Below are 15,597 nucleotides of genomic sequence, written 5' to 3'. Positions count from 1 at the left end.
GGCGTCCAACTTTGGGTCAGGTCATGATCTCATGGTTCGTGGGTTCGAGTCCTGCATCAGGCTCTGTGCTGATAGCTTAAAGCCTGAAGCCCGCTTCAGATTCTGTGTCTCCCTCTCTATCTGCCCCTCCCCCACTCACACTCTGTCACTCTCTCAAAAATAAATAAACATTAAAAAAAATTAAAAAAAAAATAGAAAGGAGTTGATGGGGGAAACCCCAGCCAAGAAGGGAAAACAGGCTTTTGTCAGGCTCCCTGACCCTGGATGTGTGCAAACAGATACCTCCTGGCCAGGCGAGACCCCAATGTGATGGGTTTGGCTGACACAGGATTTTTTAAAATATTGGCCCCGAATGCCATAGTGACCATTGCTCCCCCACCCACAGCCCATGCCACTCACTGGTTTTCTGTGGTTTGTTTCCTTCTCATTTTTTCACCCCCAGGCTCAGGAACTGCTCTGGGCTCTCAGGGGATGGCCACTACTCCCCACCCCCACCCCAAGCCCAGGCCTCTGACCTCTCCTGCGACTTTGACCTAAGTGTGCACAGATCCCTTTTTCTCCTTTGGTCTGGCAAACAGGGTTGGAATGTTTTCAAAAGGAATTTTACCAGGAAACTAAAAGAAAAACAAAATCCAAAAAAGGAAAAGCAAATAGAGAGGAACGGATATGCATCCGGGGCACTGATTTCTCATCCTGAGATTATGACATTCCAGACCAGACTGGCCGGTTTAAGGTAGTTCAGGCAGCACCATGTCCCCCAGGCCCGGCCTCACGCAGCCTCTGAGTTCAGAGTGGCCTCCAGGTAGAGCTGCCTTGGTTTCGGGGGGGATTATCACCCCCTTCCAGGGCCTGCTTCCTGATCAGCCCTCCCTAAAGATGTCCTCCGGTGGCCCTGGTCACATGCAGGAGCACCATCCCCTGCAGCTTGTGTGTGTCCTGCCCCTGCCTTTCCCACCAAGTTAGAAAAAAGGCCAGCCCCCACCTGCCCCGCTTTCTGTGGCTCAGGCTTGTCAGTCCTGCTCCATTTCTCTGTGCTGTTGTTTTGTCTGAAGGGTGCTCACCAGGCAACCATTATAGGTGGTCCTACCTTTTGTGGAATCTAGCTACTTTGTCTATTTTAAGAAAACACCTGTTCTTAACCATCCGGGACTGGTCTCTGGGGAGCGGGGCACCGGGACCGCTGAAAACAGGAGTGTCTTCCCAGGACCAGTTGCTACGACCAGCAGACTGGGAAAATCTGATGGACGCGTGTAACTCTTCCCTCAGTTGCAGAACAGAAAGAAGTGACACGCCCTGAGTGCCAACGAATGCTCAGTTCCGCCCCAACTGAGAGAATTCTTCCCATACCTCCAGGTACCCTCCCCAGAATGGTGCTCTGGGGGATGATCTCAACAAACTCAAGTCATTTCAGTTTAATGGTATCAATTTCTTAAGCTCATAGAGTCCACAGTATGAAGAGGGTGTTGGCCCCACATTTTCCCACCACCCTTCCTTTGGCTCCCTCCCTAGGTCCATTCTCGACCCTCTGCCTTGGAAACAAGGTTGGTCCTCACTGGGTGTTCCTCCATCCTTCCGTTACGGGTGTGGCTGGGGAGAAGTGAGCCTGCCTACGTAGGAAAGGTGCCTTGCTGAGAGGCATGGCTCCATAGAGCTCCTTCCCTAACCAGCCTGTCCCACAAGATGCTGTTGTCATCCAGGAAGATCTCTGGTTCTTCCACTCCTGGTGATGCAAATGGGGGGGGGGGTGGGGAGATCAGGAGATAAGCCTGCTTCTCAGGCCACAAGACCGGCTTGGGATGGATGGAGCAGAGGACAAAGCAAGGGGTAGGAGTCAGGCCGAGATGACTTTTTGCTCACTGGGGGCTCCAGGTCTGCTTTGCTCTTATTTTGTTTTGCTTTCATTTGTTCTCACAATCCCGGAAGGAGAACTGTCCTGGTGGCGGGGCAAGGTGGTCCCCCAGCTGCAGAGAGTACAGGCCAAGACTGACAGTCCTCAGCGGGGTGGTTTTGATTCTCCTCTTGGCCGTCTCCTGTCTCAGGTACACTTCATGAGGAGCCTGCAGGGACGTTGAAGGAGAATGGAGTTACCCCCCTTAATCTCACCTCTCCAACCCCAGGGGTTCCCTCTTGGCTCCTCCCCAGAATCCCTCCATCAAGAGTATGGCAGACAGGCACTTACTGCCGGCCTTGGGCTCAGGACGGCTGAGCTGACTTCTTCCGGAAGAGATCCGAGAGTCGGGGGGCCAGGGAGGCAGCCCCCTTCCCAGCCGCTGGCTGTGGTTGTTCTCCATGTCCTCCAACCAGTCTGACCTCCACTCCCACAGGGGCAGGGAGAGGGTGGAGGTCAGGAAGAGGTCATCCCGGGGGGAGGGAGGTGAGGAGGCATCTGTCAGGGAGGGTAGATTTGTTTGTGGAGGGTTGGCCTTCACTCTGAGGGACCAGTTTAGGGCAGAACACTTAGGACCTGCTTAGGGCATACATCCAACCCAGAAGATAACCTAGCCCCAACTCGGCCCATCAATTCTGGGGGCCACTGGAATGAGTCCATTGGTTTCTTAGGGAGAATAGCTTGAACTGTTTCCTCCTAGCCCACCTCTGGCCTTCTATTTATTTATTTATTTATTTATTTATTTTGAGAGAGACAGGCAGTGTGAGTGGGGGGAGGGGCAGGGGGAGAGCAAGACAGAATCCCAAGCAGGCTCCACACTGTTGGTGTGGAAACCATGAGATCACGACCAGAGCCAAAACCAAGAGTCAGACACTTAACTGACTGAACCACCCAGCTGCCCCCCAGCTCTGGCCCTCTATCCATACTCTTTCCCTTCACCCTTCCTCTCCCCGGGCACCTTTCTTCTCCCTCTGTTGTGGGCGCTTCTACCCTGGATAATCCTTGCTTTCTCGTTTACTACAAGCCTGGTTGTTTTTATTGGGGTTCATAAGATGGCAATAGGGGATCTGACAGAGTGTATGAGGAAGGGGCACGGGGAGCCCTGAGCTACCTTCTGTTGCCTTGGAGATAATGGTCCCACTCTGGTAGACATGTGAAGGAGTGAGCCCATCTTCTCTTTACCCCAGCCACAGACAGGACAAGATAGAGGAGGGCTTGCAAGCACAGTGGGAAATAAGAGAGAAAACAGAAGTTCCCATCATGAGGAGAATCTGGAACAGGGGGTTGGAGTAAATAGTAAATAGAAGAGGTGGGGAGCAATCTTTCCTGGTGATCGGTGTCTGGGTAAGACGAGGGACCTGGGGGGAGGGCAATACAACTGGCTGCCTCTGGGCTTTAGACTTGAACATTTTGTCCTTGTTCTTGTGGGCAACCTTGGACAAGTTAAAAAACCTGTTTGACTTACAGTTCCCTCATTTGGAAGAGAAAGATAAAGAATATTTTTCATAGAGTTTTAATATTGAATGTATATAAAGCACTTATCACAGGGCCTGGGGCATAGTAATCATTCAATAAAAGCTGGCTGTTTTAAGGATAACCACAAAGACAATGATTGGGGGGCGCCTGGGTGGCTCAGTCGGTTTAGCGTCCACCTCTAAATTTTGGCTCAAGTCATGGTCTCACGGTCGTTAGATTGAACCCCACATCAGGCTCTGTGCTGACAGCACTGAGCCTGCTTGGACTTCTTTCTCTCCCTTTCTCTCTGCCCCTCCCCCTGCTCATGAGGGCTCTCTCTCTCTCTCTCTCTCAAACTAAAGAAACAAACTTAAAAAAAAAACAACAAAGACAATGATTAGGAAGCCTTGCCTCTTGGTTGGGGAAAAGGAGGGAGGGGTTCTTATGGGATCTGAGTTCATTCCAAGGGGTGGGGTGAGGAGGAGGGCAGGGTGGTCTCACATACCCATGAAGACGCAGTCGGCCTCCCTGGGCTCCAGACCAAAGCCAAAGCTGTCCACAGCCATTGCCAGGGCCCGGGCAAAGTGGGCGTCCGCAAGGAAGGAGCCGTCAGAGGAGCTGACAAGGCTGGCTCTGGCGCTGGGGGCGTTGTCCTCGGAGGCTGAGCCCCAGCCGTTGGCCAAGGAGCCCTCGCTGGGGGTGGGGGTGGGGCAGGGCCGGGGTGGGCACAGCAAGCCCCTCACTTCGGACCCCACCCCTCCTCCGGCCCTGCCCACGTCCGCCAGCTCTGAGGCTGTCGGGATGCTGATGTAGCCGTAGGTGACAGGGGGTGAAGGAGCCCTTGGCATAGGAGAGACACTGTTCCTAGAAAAGGCAAAATGGGACACAGTGCTATGGTTGAGGTGGGTCTACTGGCACAGCAGAGACATTCCAGTTGAGATAAGCATACCCCTGTTGTGTGCGTATCTGCAGTCCTTTGGTCATCCCTCAGACAACTCACCTGGGGGTCTCCTCACCGTCACTGAGCTCCAGGCACAGGGCCACCTCCTCAGGAGTCAGTACACTGTCCTGATCCTCCCCCAGGGATGACAGCGAGGAGCTGGACAGACGACTGGAAGGTGGACTGGGGCCAGAGAGGGAAGAGGCCTGGGGGCTGGAGGGACTGGGGGGACTGGAGGGGACAGGGATGGGGAGGGGGACGGCTGGCACTGGGAGGGAGGAGGGAGCTTGGGGCTCCGCCGAGGGCCTGATGGGGGTAAGAGAGTGATGACAGGGTCATTACTGCAGCCCCTGTCCACCCCTCCCCCAGCCCCTGTTCAAGCACAGCAAAGACCCCTCACACCCCAGTCCCCCACCCCTGCTTCCTGACCCCATGCCCTCTTACTGGGTCTGCTGACTCTGAGTGGAGGATCCTCGAGAAGCGAGAGGTGCTGGGGGGAGAGGGCGCGAAACCAGCTCATTGGAGGATCGGAGGAGCTGCGGTCCCAGGGCCCTCCAGGCAACCAGAGCTTGGGGCACGGCTCCTGGAGAACAATAGCGTAGGGGTGAGAATGGCAGGGCCCCCATGAGTCCCAGCCCCAACCCTGTCCCCCAGCTTCCTGTTCCCACTCCCACCCCTACACCCTGCCTCACCTCCTCACTTTCCTCTCAGGGCCTCCTCTTACCTGGACTTTGGGAAAGGTTCTTGGAGCCTTTACTCCCCAACTCCCAGGCCCAGAACTCCATAGGGTGGCTGGCCCGGAGGGGCGGGGAGCTGTTGGCTTGGTGCAGCTCTGCAAAGGTGAGAGTCAGTGGGTGGGGGGCAAGACAGGGTGGGCCTTTCAGACCCCAACCACAGGCTCTATGTTCAGCCTTGTCATTCAGTCAGGCATTAGGGTCCCTGAATTCAGAGACAAGAGGGAAGAACCTCCCTGCGCCCTCTGCCCCGCCCCCCTTCCCCCGTGCAGGAAGGTAGCACGAGGCTTGGAGTCAAAAGACCTGCGCTCACAGCCCAGCGCAGTTACATAGTTGCTGTGTGACCTCAGGCAAATCCACTAAATTTTCTGGGCTCCCGTTTCATTTGGGAACATCTAGTGAAACCATAGTTTTGCCAATTTTAATTTATTTCTAAAAACAGATTGGAAAGCTCCTGGTGCCTAAAAGATACTTGGACAACTTTCTTTTCCTCATGTATACATCCCAATCTTCCTGATCTCTATCCCCCTACCTTGCTACTCTTCTCATGAATTTTGGCTCTGTGAAGACAAATACCCCTTCTTTTCTTGAAGAGAATCTGTTAATTTTCATTTCTCACATTACAAATATCTCACATGGTTGTGGGTAACCTTGCCCGAGAAACCCGAGTGTTTCTCACTTGGGAAGAAGGGTTGGACTGTCAAGTTGAGCTGAGTAGGTAAGACAACCCCACACTATGCCGAGTGGGACAGGAGTCAGCTGAGGAGGAGAGGACCTCTAGAATAGGAAGAGTGTTGGTCTCACCCAGGGAGACAGTGCCCTACCAATAGATATTCGGTGATATTTGTTGAATGAATGAACAAAGAGATGGATATGAGAGAGGTAGATGTAAACACAAGGTGAGAAGAATCACAAGATTGCGGCTACCATCTGGCTCACATGGCCACTTAAGAGACAGGGCTCTCAGTGAACTCTGATAGTGGAGAAGCTGAGGTAACTGAAGAAACAGACCTAGCTGGGTGCAGTGACCCTAGAGCATGCTTTTTGGTCAGGCCAAACCCCAAATGGATCTCAGTTTAAGCCAAAAGGGAACCAGAAGGGTGATGGAAGAGATTTCCTCAAGACCAGGAACCAGGAAACTATCAAGTAAAGGCAAAAAGGAACCAGTCTTCAGATTAGTGCCACATGATCAGAAGCTCAGTTAGGAAGGGGGTTCCTTCCTTGGTAAACCAGAGACCAGGCAGGATCCTCAAGGCACAGCTGTCCTCAAAGATTTGGATGCCACCATGGGCAGGTTCAGAGCAGGGAGGAGATCAAGGCTACGGCATTCCCTGAGACTATCTGGCCCCTGGGAATCCCTATACGGTGGCCAGACCTTCTGAGCCTCTGGGATGAAAACCCACACAATGGCTAGACTTCCTCCATCAAAATTTCCTTTTGTACCTAGGCTGCTTTGTTTTTTAAATTTCCTTTAGTTGTTGTATGATCTAGGGAGTTCTGGAGGCCAACTTCAGGTGCTCCAACTCTGCTCTCAACAGCTTTGTCTCGTCTGGTGCCTGGCTTCCTGAGTAAGCTCAGAAATGGGACCCATGTCGGTTGCTTGGTTTGTGTGGAAGAGGAAGAGGAAAGGCCAGTCCTAGAAAAGGCCACATTTGTCCCAACCCATTCATTTCCTCTAAAGGATTCTCATAACAAAAAGCCTCCTTCCACCCTGCTTGTAATTACTTGGATCTTAGTTTCACTGTTATTTGAGCAAACTACACCATAAAAATGTTATGAAGGTTAGGTCAAATCTCACTGGGTACACTTGAATGGCAATTAATATTTGTACTAATTAATTAATGAATTAATTAGGATATTCAGTGGGCGTATCTGGAAGAGTGAAACTAACATCCTTATATAATGGATGAAACACGGGAGAGTACAGTTCTGAGCATATCAGCGGTGGAGAAAAAAACCCACCTAAGGGCAAATAATAAGAAAAAAGAATAAACAGGTCAAGGGAGTAGGGGGCACTGAGAGAGCTTGCCAGTGTTAGATGACAAAGAATCCTCAGTCTTTTGGACTTACAGCAGCAGAGCCAAACTCCATGGTACGAACTTGCTGTGGCTGAGGTCCCAGGAGCCAGAGGTGGGCCATTAAGTGTACACCAGCCCAGGGGCCTTACTGTGGTCAACCAGCGGGGCTGGGGTGAAGAGACACAGGGTGAAGTGAGGACCTAAGCCTCATCTTGGAATTGGAACCTTTCTGAAGAATTGGCTGTAGAAAATTTCTCATTTTTTTCCCCAGTAGTATTAACAGTCGAAGATGAGCTCTACATTAAATCCGGGTCAGTGCCGTTCTCCGTGGGAAGGCTGGGTTTTAAATGGGACTGGTTCAACCCCTTTTTAGCTGCTATTTTGTGCCCACTGAGGATTCCTAATGCAATACATCTGAGGCGAAGCTGGAAAGAATGCCAGCTTTGCTAATATTTAGAGTCATAAAGTTCTGGATATTGGACAAGCTCTTAATTACTCTGTATCCATCTTTGTCTCTGTGAAATTTGGATTATATCCACTGGGGGGAAAAAAAGAATTGGCTGTAGGACATTCATAAGTCTTACTAAGCAGCACAGAAGGCTTGTGAAGACAGCAGGTGGGGCTCAGACCCACGTTCAGAAACAAGAGAAAATAGTGATAGAATCGAATCTTCTAAGGGAGCTCTCAGAGGGTGGCCTTAGGAAGCAGACCTTTTTGGCTTCGAATCTGAGTTCGGCAGCTTACTGACTTGTGGGATTTTGAACAAGTGACTCATTTCTGATCCTCTTTCCCCACCTGCAAAATTAGAGAAATAATATCTAGCCAATAGGTTGGGGGGATTAAATGAAACAAATAAAGCACCTAACGTATAGTAGTTCCAAAAGAAACAGAGACTGTAATTATTTCTCTCTGGAAAGGCGAAGCAAGTAGCTGGATTTCAGGAGAGGAATCTGGGCCGAAGGGAATTAATCTTCTCTGGGAAGTGAGTGGGGAGTCAGTGCCTGGAGAGTCCCGTGCACAGTGTCCATGGAGATGAGGCTTCAAGCTAGCACCGGTCGCACACCGCCAGGTTCTAGAGTTCCTTATGTGCTGGTCAGGCACTGTCACCATACTCTGAGCCCTTAGATGGCAAGAACTGTCTCTTGTGTCCCCACATCTGGCTTTCAGTGGTGCTTACGAAATGTTTGCCAAATTCAATTGCATGCAGAAAGAGGGCCCACTGCTGGTACGGGCCGAGTGGAAGCAGACAACCATGTAAAGAAAAGCGGAGGCCAGCACACCCCTCGCTGAGTGCCTTGGTGATAGCGGAGAGACCTGGTGTCCACCAGGGCAGGGAACTGGAAGCCGTGGGTGGGATACAGCCCACATCTGGCTTCGAGGTCTCCAGGCCACGGTCCCACCACGTTCCCACTCCTGGTCCTCCTGCCACCCGCTTCAGGCTGTGTCTATGCTCCCCATCCTTACCCTGCTTCTTTTTGGCCTTCCAAGCCTCCACAGGGGCCAGAGGCAAGCGGGGAGAAGAGAGTCCCCTGTGGCTGCAGAGGCTGTCTGGACTGGGCCAGGGGCTGGAGAGCCGGGCCAGCTGGGGCGGGAGGCGCCTGACAGCTGGGGTCCGGGGGCTTGGCCGGGCTGGGGGGCTGGAAGGCAGCTCAGCGATGAGGGAGCCATAAAAAGTGCTGGTGTCGGGAAGCAGGGGCACACCAGGGCTTCGGGGATCCCAGGAGATCACTGTGGTAAAAATGACAGGAAGAATTACAGTGAGTGCCTCCCACCCCCACAACGCCCATCTCCAGCCCTGGGATCCCTGCTCCACTGCAGAGCTCTGGCCCCACTGGGCATGCTCACAGGAGCGACGACAGTCTAGTGGGTCCCGGGGGTCCACTCCCAGCCTGCTGCTGAGGCTGCTGCTGCTGCTCAGGTCCCGAGAGCCAGAGGTAGAGCGCCAAGTGTCTGCCAGCCAAGGGGAGTCACTGTGATCCATCCTGGGACAATGGGGGGGGGCAGAAGAAATGGGGTGAAGCGAGAACATCATTGGACAAGACCTCCAGTTCAGAGGGTAGCAGAAGGGGTTGAGTAGAGGGTGGCAGCAGCTTTATTCTTGCTGCTTTCCAGCCCTTTACAGACTCCTTAGGATCTCTGACCTGGCATCCCAAAACTCAGTGGTCCTTTCTTATTCTGGGACCGGGGAAGTCCAAGTGGCCCAGAATGAGGAGGCATTAAAGAGAGACAGCTATGTGTTGAAACAAAGGGAACACAGATCCGGGACAGACAAACCCAGTGTGAAAATCCCCATCTGCTACAGCCTATGTGTGCGACTCCGGGCAAAGAAGTCTATTAGCCTCTCTAAGCCCTGGTTCTTTATCTGTAAAAGGGCTGCCATATAAGGCTGATGTTTTGAGTTGAAATGAGGAAATGTGAGATCACTCAGCTGGCAGAGCAAGAGTTTGCTACGTGGAATTTGCCTTCTGTACCTCTAGTCTGGTTCCCTTTGAACCGGGCGTCCTGCTGGCTGCCTGAGCAATCTTTCAAGAACAGAGATCATACCAAAGCACTTCTCTGCCTAGAACCGTCAGTGGCTCCCCATTTACCAGCTGCCTAGCAGGGCGAGCAGCACCCTTGTTGGTCTGGCCTTCAGCTCCCTGACCTTATCCTTTACTCCGATACATCTTGCAACCTACATCCTAGCCAGACCAAACAGCTTATCTTTCCCTATGAACATAGCAGGCTAGTTCTTCCCGCTGCTCTTTTGCCTTTCCCCTTCATACCATCAGGGTAAACGTGGAATTTTCCCCCACCCCACCTCTTCCACGTGTCTTATACATGTTTCCGCACATCTAGCTCTCGATTGCATGCATATGCTGGCATGGCTGTCCGGTGGAAGGAGCCTGTGCTAAAGAGATGGATGAACAAGAGAATCAGAGTGGAATCCCCTTCAGAGACAAGGGATAAAGTTCCAGGGGAGCCAGAGAAGGTTCGGGGACCGAACAAAGGCCAGGAGGTAGCTGGAAGAGAAAGGCCAGTGAGCACAGAATAACGCAGGAATATATGGCCCCAGCCCACTCGGAACCTTGCAAAATGGTAACCCAAGGGCTGGACGTGTCTGGCACATTGTAGGTACTTGATAAACTTCTGTTGAAAGATGCAGATTTGGAACGTGAAGCCCTTCAGAGGAAATCCAATGAGATAAAAGAGCAGAGAGATGAAATGTTTATTTAGTGTGAAACTCAGCCAGTAGGACAAAAAAGTATCTTTTCTTTCTTGGCACCCTGTCTCATAACCACAGACTTGCTTTGGCAGCCAAAGACACTTGGAGCAGGTGTACCTGCAAGCTGACCCTGCTACTGAGAACGAGGCGTGAGAATTGAGAACATAGGGGCAGAGCGCCCTCTGCTGGAACTGTGGGTGATTATATTGAAGATCACTCCCTATTTGGGTGATTTCCTGAATGCGAAGGCGCTGCTAGGCAGACCCGGGGTCTACAGAGAAAATGAGAAAGTGGGCTGGTCGTCCCGTGCTAGTTATTCCCCACCTAGCAGAATGGGTCAGCAGGAGAGTGTAGTGAGGATTAGTGAGAGGTGGGTGACAAGAGTCCTAGATTGGGAATTCAGAAGGCCAGCTACTAGCAGTGTAGCCTCGGGCAGTCACTTAAGTCTCGCGTCTCCGTTTACTCAACTGTCAAGCGGTGTGGTAGGAACACTAATGAAAGAGAAAATTCTCACTTGGAGTTCAGGAGAGATTTGGGTAGTAGGGTCCCTAACTGCCTGGCAGTAGGGGAGACAGCATTCCATCCAACTCTCTGTCCCAGTTCCACAGCCCCTTGGCCCCTCTACCTGCCCCCTCACCTCAAGCCCCCCCCCCCCCCATTTCATCTCTCACCTGTGTTTTAGGATGGCGTCCTCACTGGTGTATCTGTACAGACCTAGGAGAGAGCAAAAGGAAGAGAGCTAAATCCAGAGGGCCTAACACCTGGCCAGAGATCTAAGCCCCTGCATTGTGCGGCCTGGGCCACCCGGGGGTCCATCCTCTTACCTGGGCCCAGGTGCACCCCAGCTCTGCGCCGGCGGTGCACACACACGGCAGTGCCCAGCAGCAGCAGCCAGAGCATGACACCCCCGCTAGCAATCACTTCTGGCCGCCTTAGGGCGGCCCTCAGCTGCTCCAGGGTCCAGGGACCATCGCTGAGTTCTTGAGTGGCTCGCTCCATGGTTCGCTCTATGTGGGAATTTGAGTTCAGTGGGAGGGGCGGGTGGGACTATGAGGGTCATGCAATGAGCTGGACATGTGAGGCGGGAACAGGGCAAGAGGAAGGTGGGGATGGGGGCTCGCGGGGTACGGGTGGGCACCGCCCTCACCTAAGAGGAGGCAGACAGGGCTACTGGGGGGCCCAGCCCCAGCGCCCGTGACTGCAGCCACTTGTACGCAGTAGGAACCTGGCATCTGGGTGGCCATCTCCAGCTGGGTCTGCTCGCCCGCCACAGTCCAGTTGGCTGGGGGCAACGAAGTGTTGCCCAGGCTCCAGACCTGAGGCACAAGGGGAAATGGGCACTCACCACCCCCCGCACCAACCCCCGCGCCATCCCAGCTGCCGAGTCCTCCACCACTGGCCATGTGGTCATCCTGCCCCGCTGTTCCCCTGGGAGCACTCCCCCACCCGATGTAGCCACACTTCCTATTCCCTTCTCCCTACAGAGTGAGAGAGCCTTCTCTCTAGGCTGACAGCAGGGGGGACAAAAAACAATCTGCTAAAATAGGCGTTAGACCGTGGTTCTCCAATTTCACTGTGCTTTCGAGTCACTGCGAGGATTTGTTACCAATCCAGGTTGCTAGGTCCGTCCCTGAGTTTCTGATTCATCAGCCTGGGAAGGACCCAAGGATTTGCATTTCTAACAAGTTGTCAGGCGATGCTGGTGTTGCTGGCCCAAGAGCCACATTCTGATCCCACTGGCTTAGAAGTTGACAGTCAGACACAGCTTGCTTTGATTCCTGCTCTGTTTCCTGCACCTGTGGCCTTGGCCTCACTCTCCATGTCCATAAATTAGGGATAATAACCCAGTACAGACTCTGAGATGAAATGAGATCACGTAGGAAAGTGCCTGGCAGTGTCGGGCAGACCCCTTGCTCAGTGACAGCAAGTTTTCCTTGCTTCTCTGCACAGGTGCTGCTTCCTAGTGCCCAGAACAAGGGTATGCAGAATGCCAGGCAAGAGGATGTCCTGGCACCACTAGGCAGGTGGTGGTGGTGGGGGGGTACCTGGTAGCCACGGATGATGCCATTGTGGTTTTCGGCAGGTGGTGGGACCCAGCTTACAAGGACACTGCCGTTGCCAGGTTTTAAGGTCACCTCCCCGGGAGGGGCATTGGGCACTGGAGGGGAGGAAGAGAGGCTGTAAGGAATGCTGAAGGAGGGGACTCTAGGAAAAAGATCTGGGATGGGGACACGGTCAGAGACCACACTGGTAAGAATAGGAGATTCCTGCAGCTCTGCTTGCCTGGCCATGGCAGAAGGGAGTCCAGGAGTAAGGCCCACCGTCCCTCCAAACCAGAGTGGGACAGTCCAGGGGCCCGCAGACAAGAAGGCGTCAGAGAGTATACTGTTGGGTCCTTTAGACATCTGTCTCTGACCTTGTTCAGGCAGCCTCAGGAGCAGCACGTTGCTGTCAGGGCCTTGAGCCCGGCCGGAGAACGGTCTCACTTTGAACTCGTAGTCTTTGCCCCAGAGGAGGCCCCCAAGCTCCGCGCTCTGCCAGCCAGCCAGCAGGGCCTCTGCCCAGGGAGCTCCCGGGCCTCCTGGGGCCGTCTGGACCCTGAACAGGGCTGTGTACGACTGAGCAGGTGCAGCAGGGCCGCTCACCTGGGAAAGAGTCCAGAGGAAGGATAGGAGGTCAAGGAGTTGATGGCCAGCTCTTTCTTGAGCTCAGACTGGCACCCACCCCTAGGGCCTGGGCCTCACCTTCCAGCTGAGCCACACAGCAGGCCCGGGCTTGGGGCCCTTTTCGGGGTCTGGGTTCAGCAGGGTCACATTTTCCAGCTGAATATGCACAGCCAGCAACTCCAGAGGTTCCTTGTAGTTCTGGGGCTCTGTGGAGAGCATAGGGCTGGGCTGGGTGCCGTAGGCCAAAGTGATGGGACTGAGGGGTGAAACATCCCCCAGACTTGGAGAAACCACAACTCCTAGATTTCCCAGTCTAGAGCACTCCTATTTCTACTCCAGGATTGGGGAACATCCCTCTCGATGGGGCCCGTGTCACTCTGATCCTGATCCCAGGTTGACCCCCACGTACGCTGACCCCAGCCAGAACCAGGCCCTAACTTTAGCTGACCACCCTCGACTTACCCTGGACAGACACCCTGGCTGCCCGGCTCTCCCGTCGTCCTGCGCTGTTGGTGGCCACACACATATAGGTGCCTGTGTCGCTCTTCTCTGCTCTTGCCATCTGCAGCGACCCCCTGGAGACCTGTCAGGGCCAGGCGCTTTGTGAAGTGTCTCATGTGGGAGGGGTTCCGACTGGGGAGGGAAGCTTCAGGCCTCACTGCCTTCCCTTCCTCAAATTCTGCAGGGGACACAGGGGCTGGAGGGTGTGCCCAGTTATGCTCAGGACCAGAGAAAGTATGGGGAAGGGGGGCTCACTCACCACGTGCCGCCCTGGCTGTAGGGCCAGTGGTTTTCCATCCTTCCACCACGAGACGGTGGGCTCTGGGTGGCCCCAGGGCGGCCCGCACTCCAGAACCACCTGCTTGCCCACAGTGGCCACTGTATCCTGAGGCTGGGTCTGGAAAGCCTCCCGAAGGACTGCAGGGATGATGGAGGGTCAGCAGGAGGAACGTCCAGTGCTCCCCTCTGCAGAGGTCCTGCCTGGGTGTCTCCTACCACACTGGCCCCATTCTGGTCTATCCACCATTTCACCGCCTTGTGTTTACTCTTCAGAGCCCCACCCTCCTCAGTTCACCCAGCCCAGGCCTTCCCTCATAGATATCCCCCTATATGTCCTCACCTCAGGCATCTGGCCTCAGGTGCACCCCGCCCCGGGCCTCCCCTCCCAGGCCTTACCCGCCACAGACAGCCGAGCGCCTCGGCTGACCGCTGTGCCCAGCCGGTTGCTGGCCTCGCATGCATAGACACCCAGGTCTGTTGATAGGGCCTGGTCGTCGTGGGCATGTCCCCGGGCAGGGGGCCGCAGCAGTAGGAGCGTTCCGTCTGGTAGGAGGTGGTGTATGTCTGGGGGCACCATGCTCAGCGGCTGCCCATTCAGCAGCCAGCGGATGGTGGGAGGCGGCTGGCCCGAGGCTCGGCAGCTCATCTTGGCAGGGCCGGGGCCCTGGAGCAGCTGGTCCTGGGGATGGACTAGGATCTGGGGTGGGGAGTCCTGAGCCATACCTCCTGGAAGGGAAAGGGGGGCGGAGCCCAGTCCGACTACCAGCAGGGCCCCCAAATCCCTGAACATCTCTTCTGCCCTCTCTTGCCTGAAGATAACTTCTATTAACAATCTGGGAGGGGAGAGAGCTGGTATGCAGGGCATCCAGGCAAGGATCTGCAGAGTTCTCAATCTGTCTGTCTGTCTCTGTTTCACATATACACCATCATCATCATCATCATCATCATCTCTGGTACCCCCATGAAAAAAGGGAAGCAAGGGAGCAAGGGGGACCTCTTCTCCCCTTGTCCAGGCCTTGGATCAAGGGAACAGGGGCTAGGAGAGGGGAGGGCCACACTCACCGGTGACAAGCAGAAGCAGGAGAGACAGGGGCCGCGGGGCCCTGAGGAGGCCTGATCCTCCAGAGACCATGGCTGCTCTCAGGCCTCTCTCCTGGTCTCAGGCACTTTGTCCTGCAGCTCTGAGCTCACAGCGGAGGGAAGGAGGGGCGGGGTGGGGTGGTGGTGGTTGTTTGTGACCGAGACTCTGCCCCAGGAGGGAAGCAGCTTTGAGGAAACCCATGCTTCCTGCCTGGCCCTCGGTGCCTTGGAGAACTGGGAGGAGACCAGCAGAGAGAAACTCTCTGCCCTTGACCCTTTAGCCATCACCCCGACTCCAGCCCCGGCCCTAAAGTTTACCTTGTGATCTAGTCTGGGATTTCCTAAAGGCCATCCTCACACTGACGTAGTTCCAGAGCACAGCCTTCGTCCTTTAACTTTCAGACTCCATCTATACCTTGATGGCCGTTCTTACCCCTCTGCTCTGAGTGGCTCCCTGCTAGAGTGGAATGGGGGCCCAGAGGTGGAGGCTCAGGGAACGGCACTAAGAAGCTGAAGGGAGAGAGAAGTGGGCTGAGGCAGCCAAGGGGAGGGAAGCAGGAGCATATTGTCATCCCACAGCCCGGTTGCCCGAGGATAGGTGGTGGGCAGGGCAGAAGATAGGAAGACTTTAGAGGCTCTGGGACAATCCGGAGGAAGCTCACAGTGTGTTCCTGTTCAGCTCACAGACAAATCAGATAAGCTCTCTGAGACCTTGAGAGAGTCCCTTCATCCTTGCAAGCTCGTTTCCTTACCTGTAAACTAGGAGTAATAATGTGGCACCTGGGTGGCTCAGTGGGTTAAGTGTCCGACTCTTGGTTTCAGCTCAGGTCA

The 15,597-nt window shown here is 54.3% G+C and overlaps 1 protein-coding gene across 5 annotated transcripts; it reads right to left on the bottom strand.

Moving 5' to 3' along the window:
• Positions 1-1,405: 1,405 nt before the first annotated feature.
• On the bottom strand, positions 1,406-15,359 carry ROBO4 (roundabout guidance receptor 4). 5 transcript variants are annotated; one of them, XM_053203935.1, is made up of 18 exons: positions 14,749-15,359; positions 14,083-14,229; positions 13,667-13,824; positions 13,369-13,489; positions 12,985-13,112; positions 12,657-12,885; positions 12,286-12,398; positions 11,388-11,556; positions 11,065-11,247; positions 10,912-10,954; positions 8,881-9,017; positions 8,500-8,763; positions 5,008-5,115; positions 4,728-4,881; positions 4,344-4,589; positions 3,849-4,234; positions 2,180-2,386; positions 1,406-2,057 (listed from the first exon to the last, which is right to left on the bottom strand). In XM_053203935.1, exons 1-18 carry the CDS (start codon positions 14,816-14,818, stop codon positions 2,047-2,049), a joined length of 2,874 nt encoding a protein of 957 aa, XP_053059910.1. In that variant the 5' UTR covers positions 14,819-15,359; the 3' UTR covers positions 1,406-2,046. The 5 variants fall into 5 exon arrangements, with proteins under 5 accessions (XP_053059910.1, XP_026892635.1, XP_053059907.1 ...); XM_027036834.2 differs by having other exon boundaries at positions 14,083-14,412; positions 14,749-15,332; XM_053203932.1 differs by having other exon boundaries at positions 4,728-4,866; positions 14,083-14,412; positions 14,749-15,252.
• Positions 15,360-15,597: the final 238 nt, after the last annotated feature.

The sequence above is a fragment of the Acinonyx jubatus genome, chromosome D1 (genome assembly GCF_027475565.1).
Source record: "Acinonyx jubatus isolate Ajub_Pintada_27869175 chromosome D1, VMU_Ajub_asm_v1.0, whole genome shotgun sequence".
NCBI classification, from domain to species: domain Eukaryota; kingdom Metazoa; phylum Chordata; class Mammalia; order Carnivora; family Felidae; genus Acinonyx; species Acinonyx jubatus.
Note: the sequence above shows the minus strand (reverse complement) of the source record. Positions and strands in the feature narration are given on the sequence as shown.

What these genes read in the sequence shown, in the direction of transcription:
- ROBO4 (XM_027036834.2), bottom strand. Translation starts at nt 14,818, where the DNA reads ATGGTCTCTGGAGGATCAGGCCTCCTCAGGGCCCCGCGGCCCCTGTCT. An exon ending in TGGGGTGCACCTGGGCCCAG is followed by an intron (nt 10,955 to 11,064) that starts GTAAGAGGATGG and finishes GCTCTCTCCTAG; the next exon opens with GTCTGTACAGATACACCAGT. An exon ending in ACTAGACTGTCGTCGCTCCT is followed by an intron (nt 8,764 to 8,880) that starts GTGAGCATGCCC and finishes TTTTTACCACAG; the next exon opens with TGATCTCCTGGGATCCCCGA.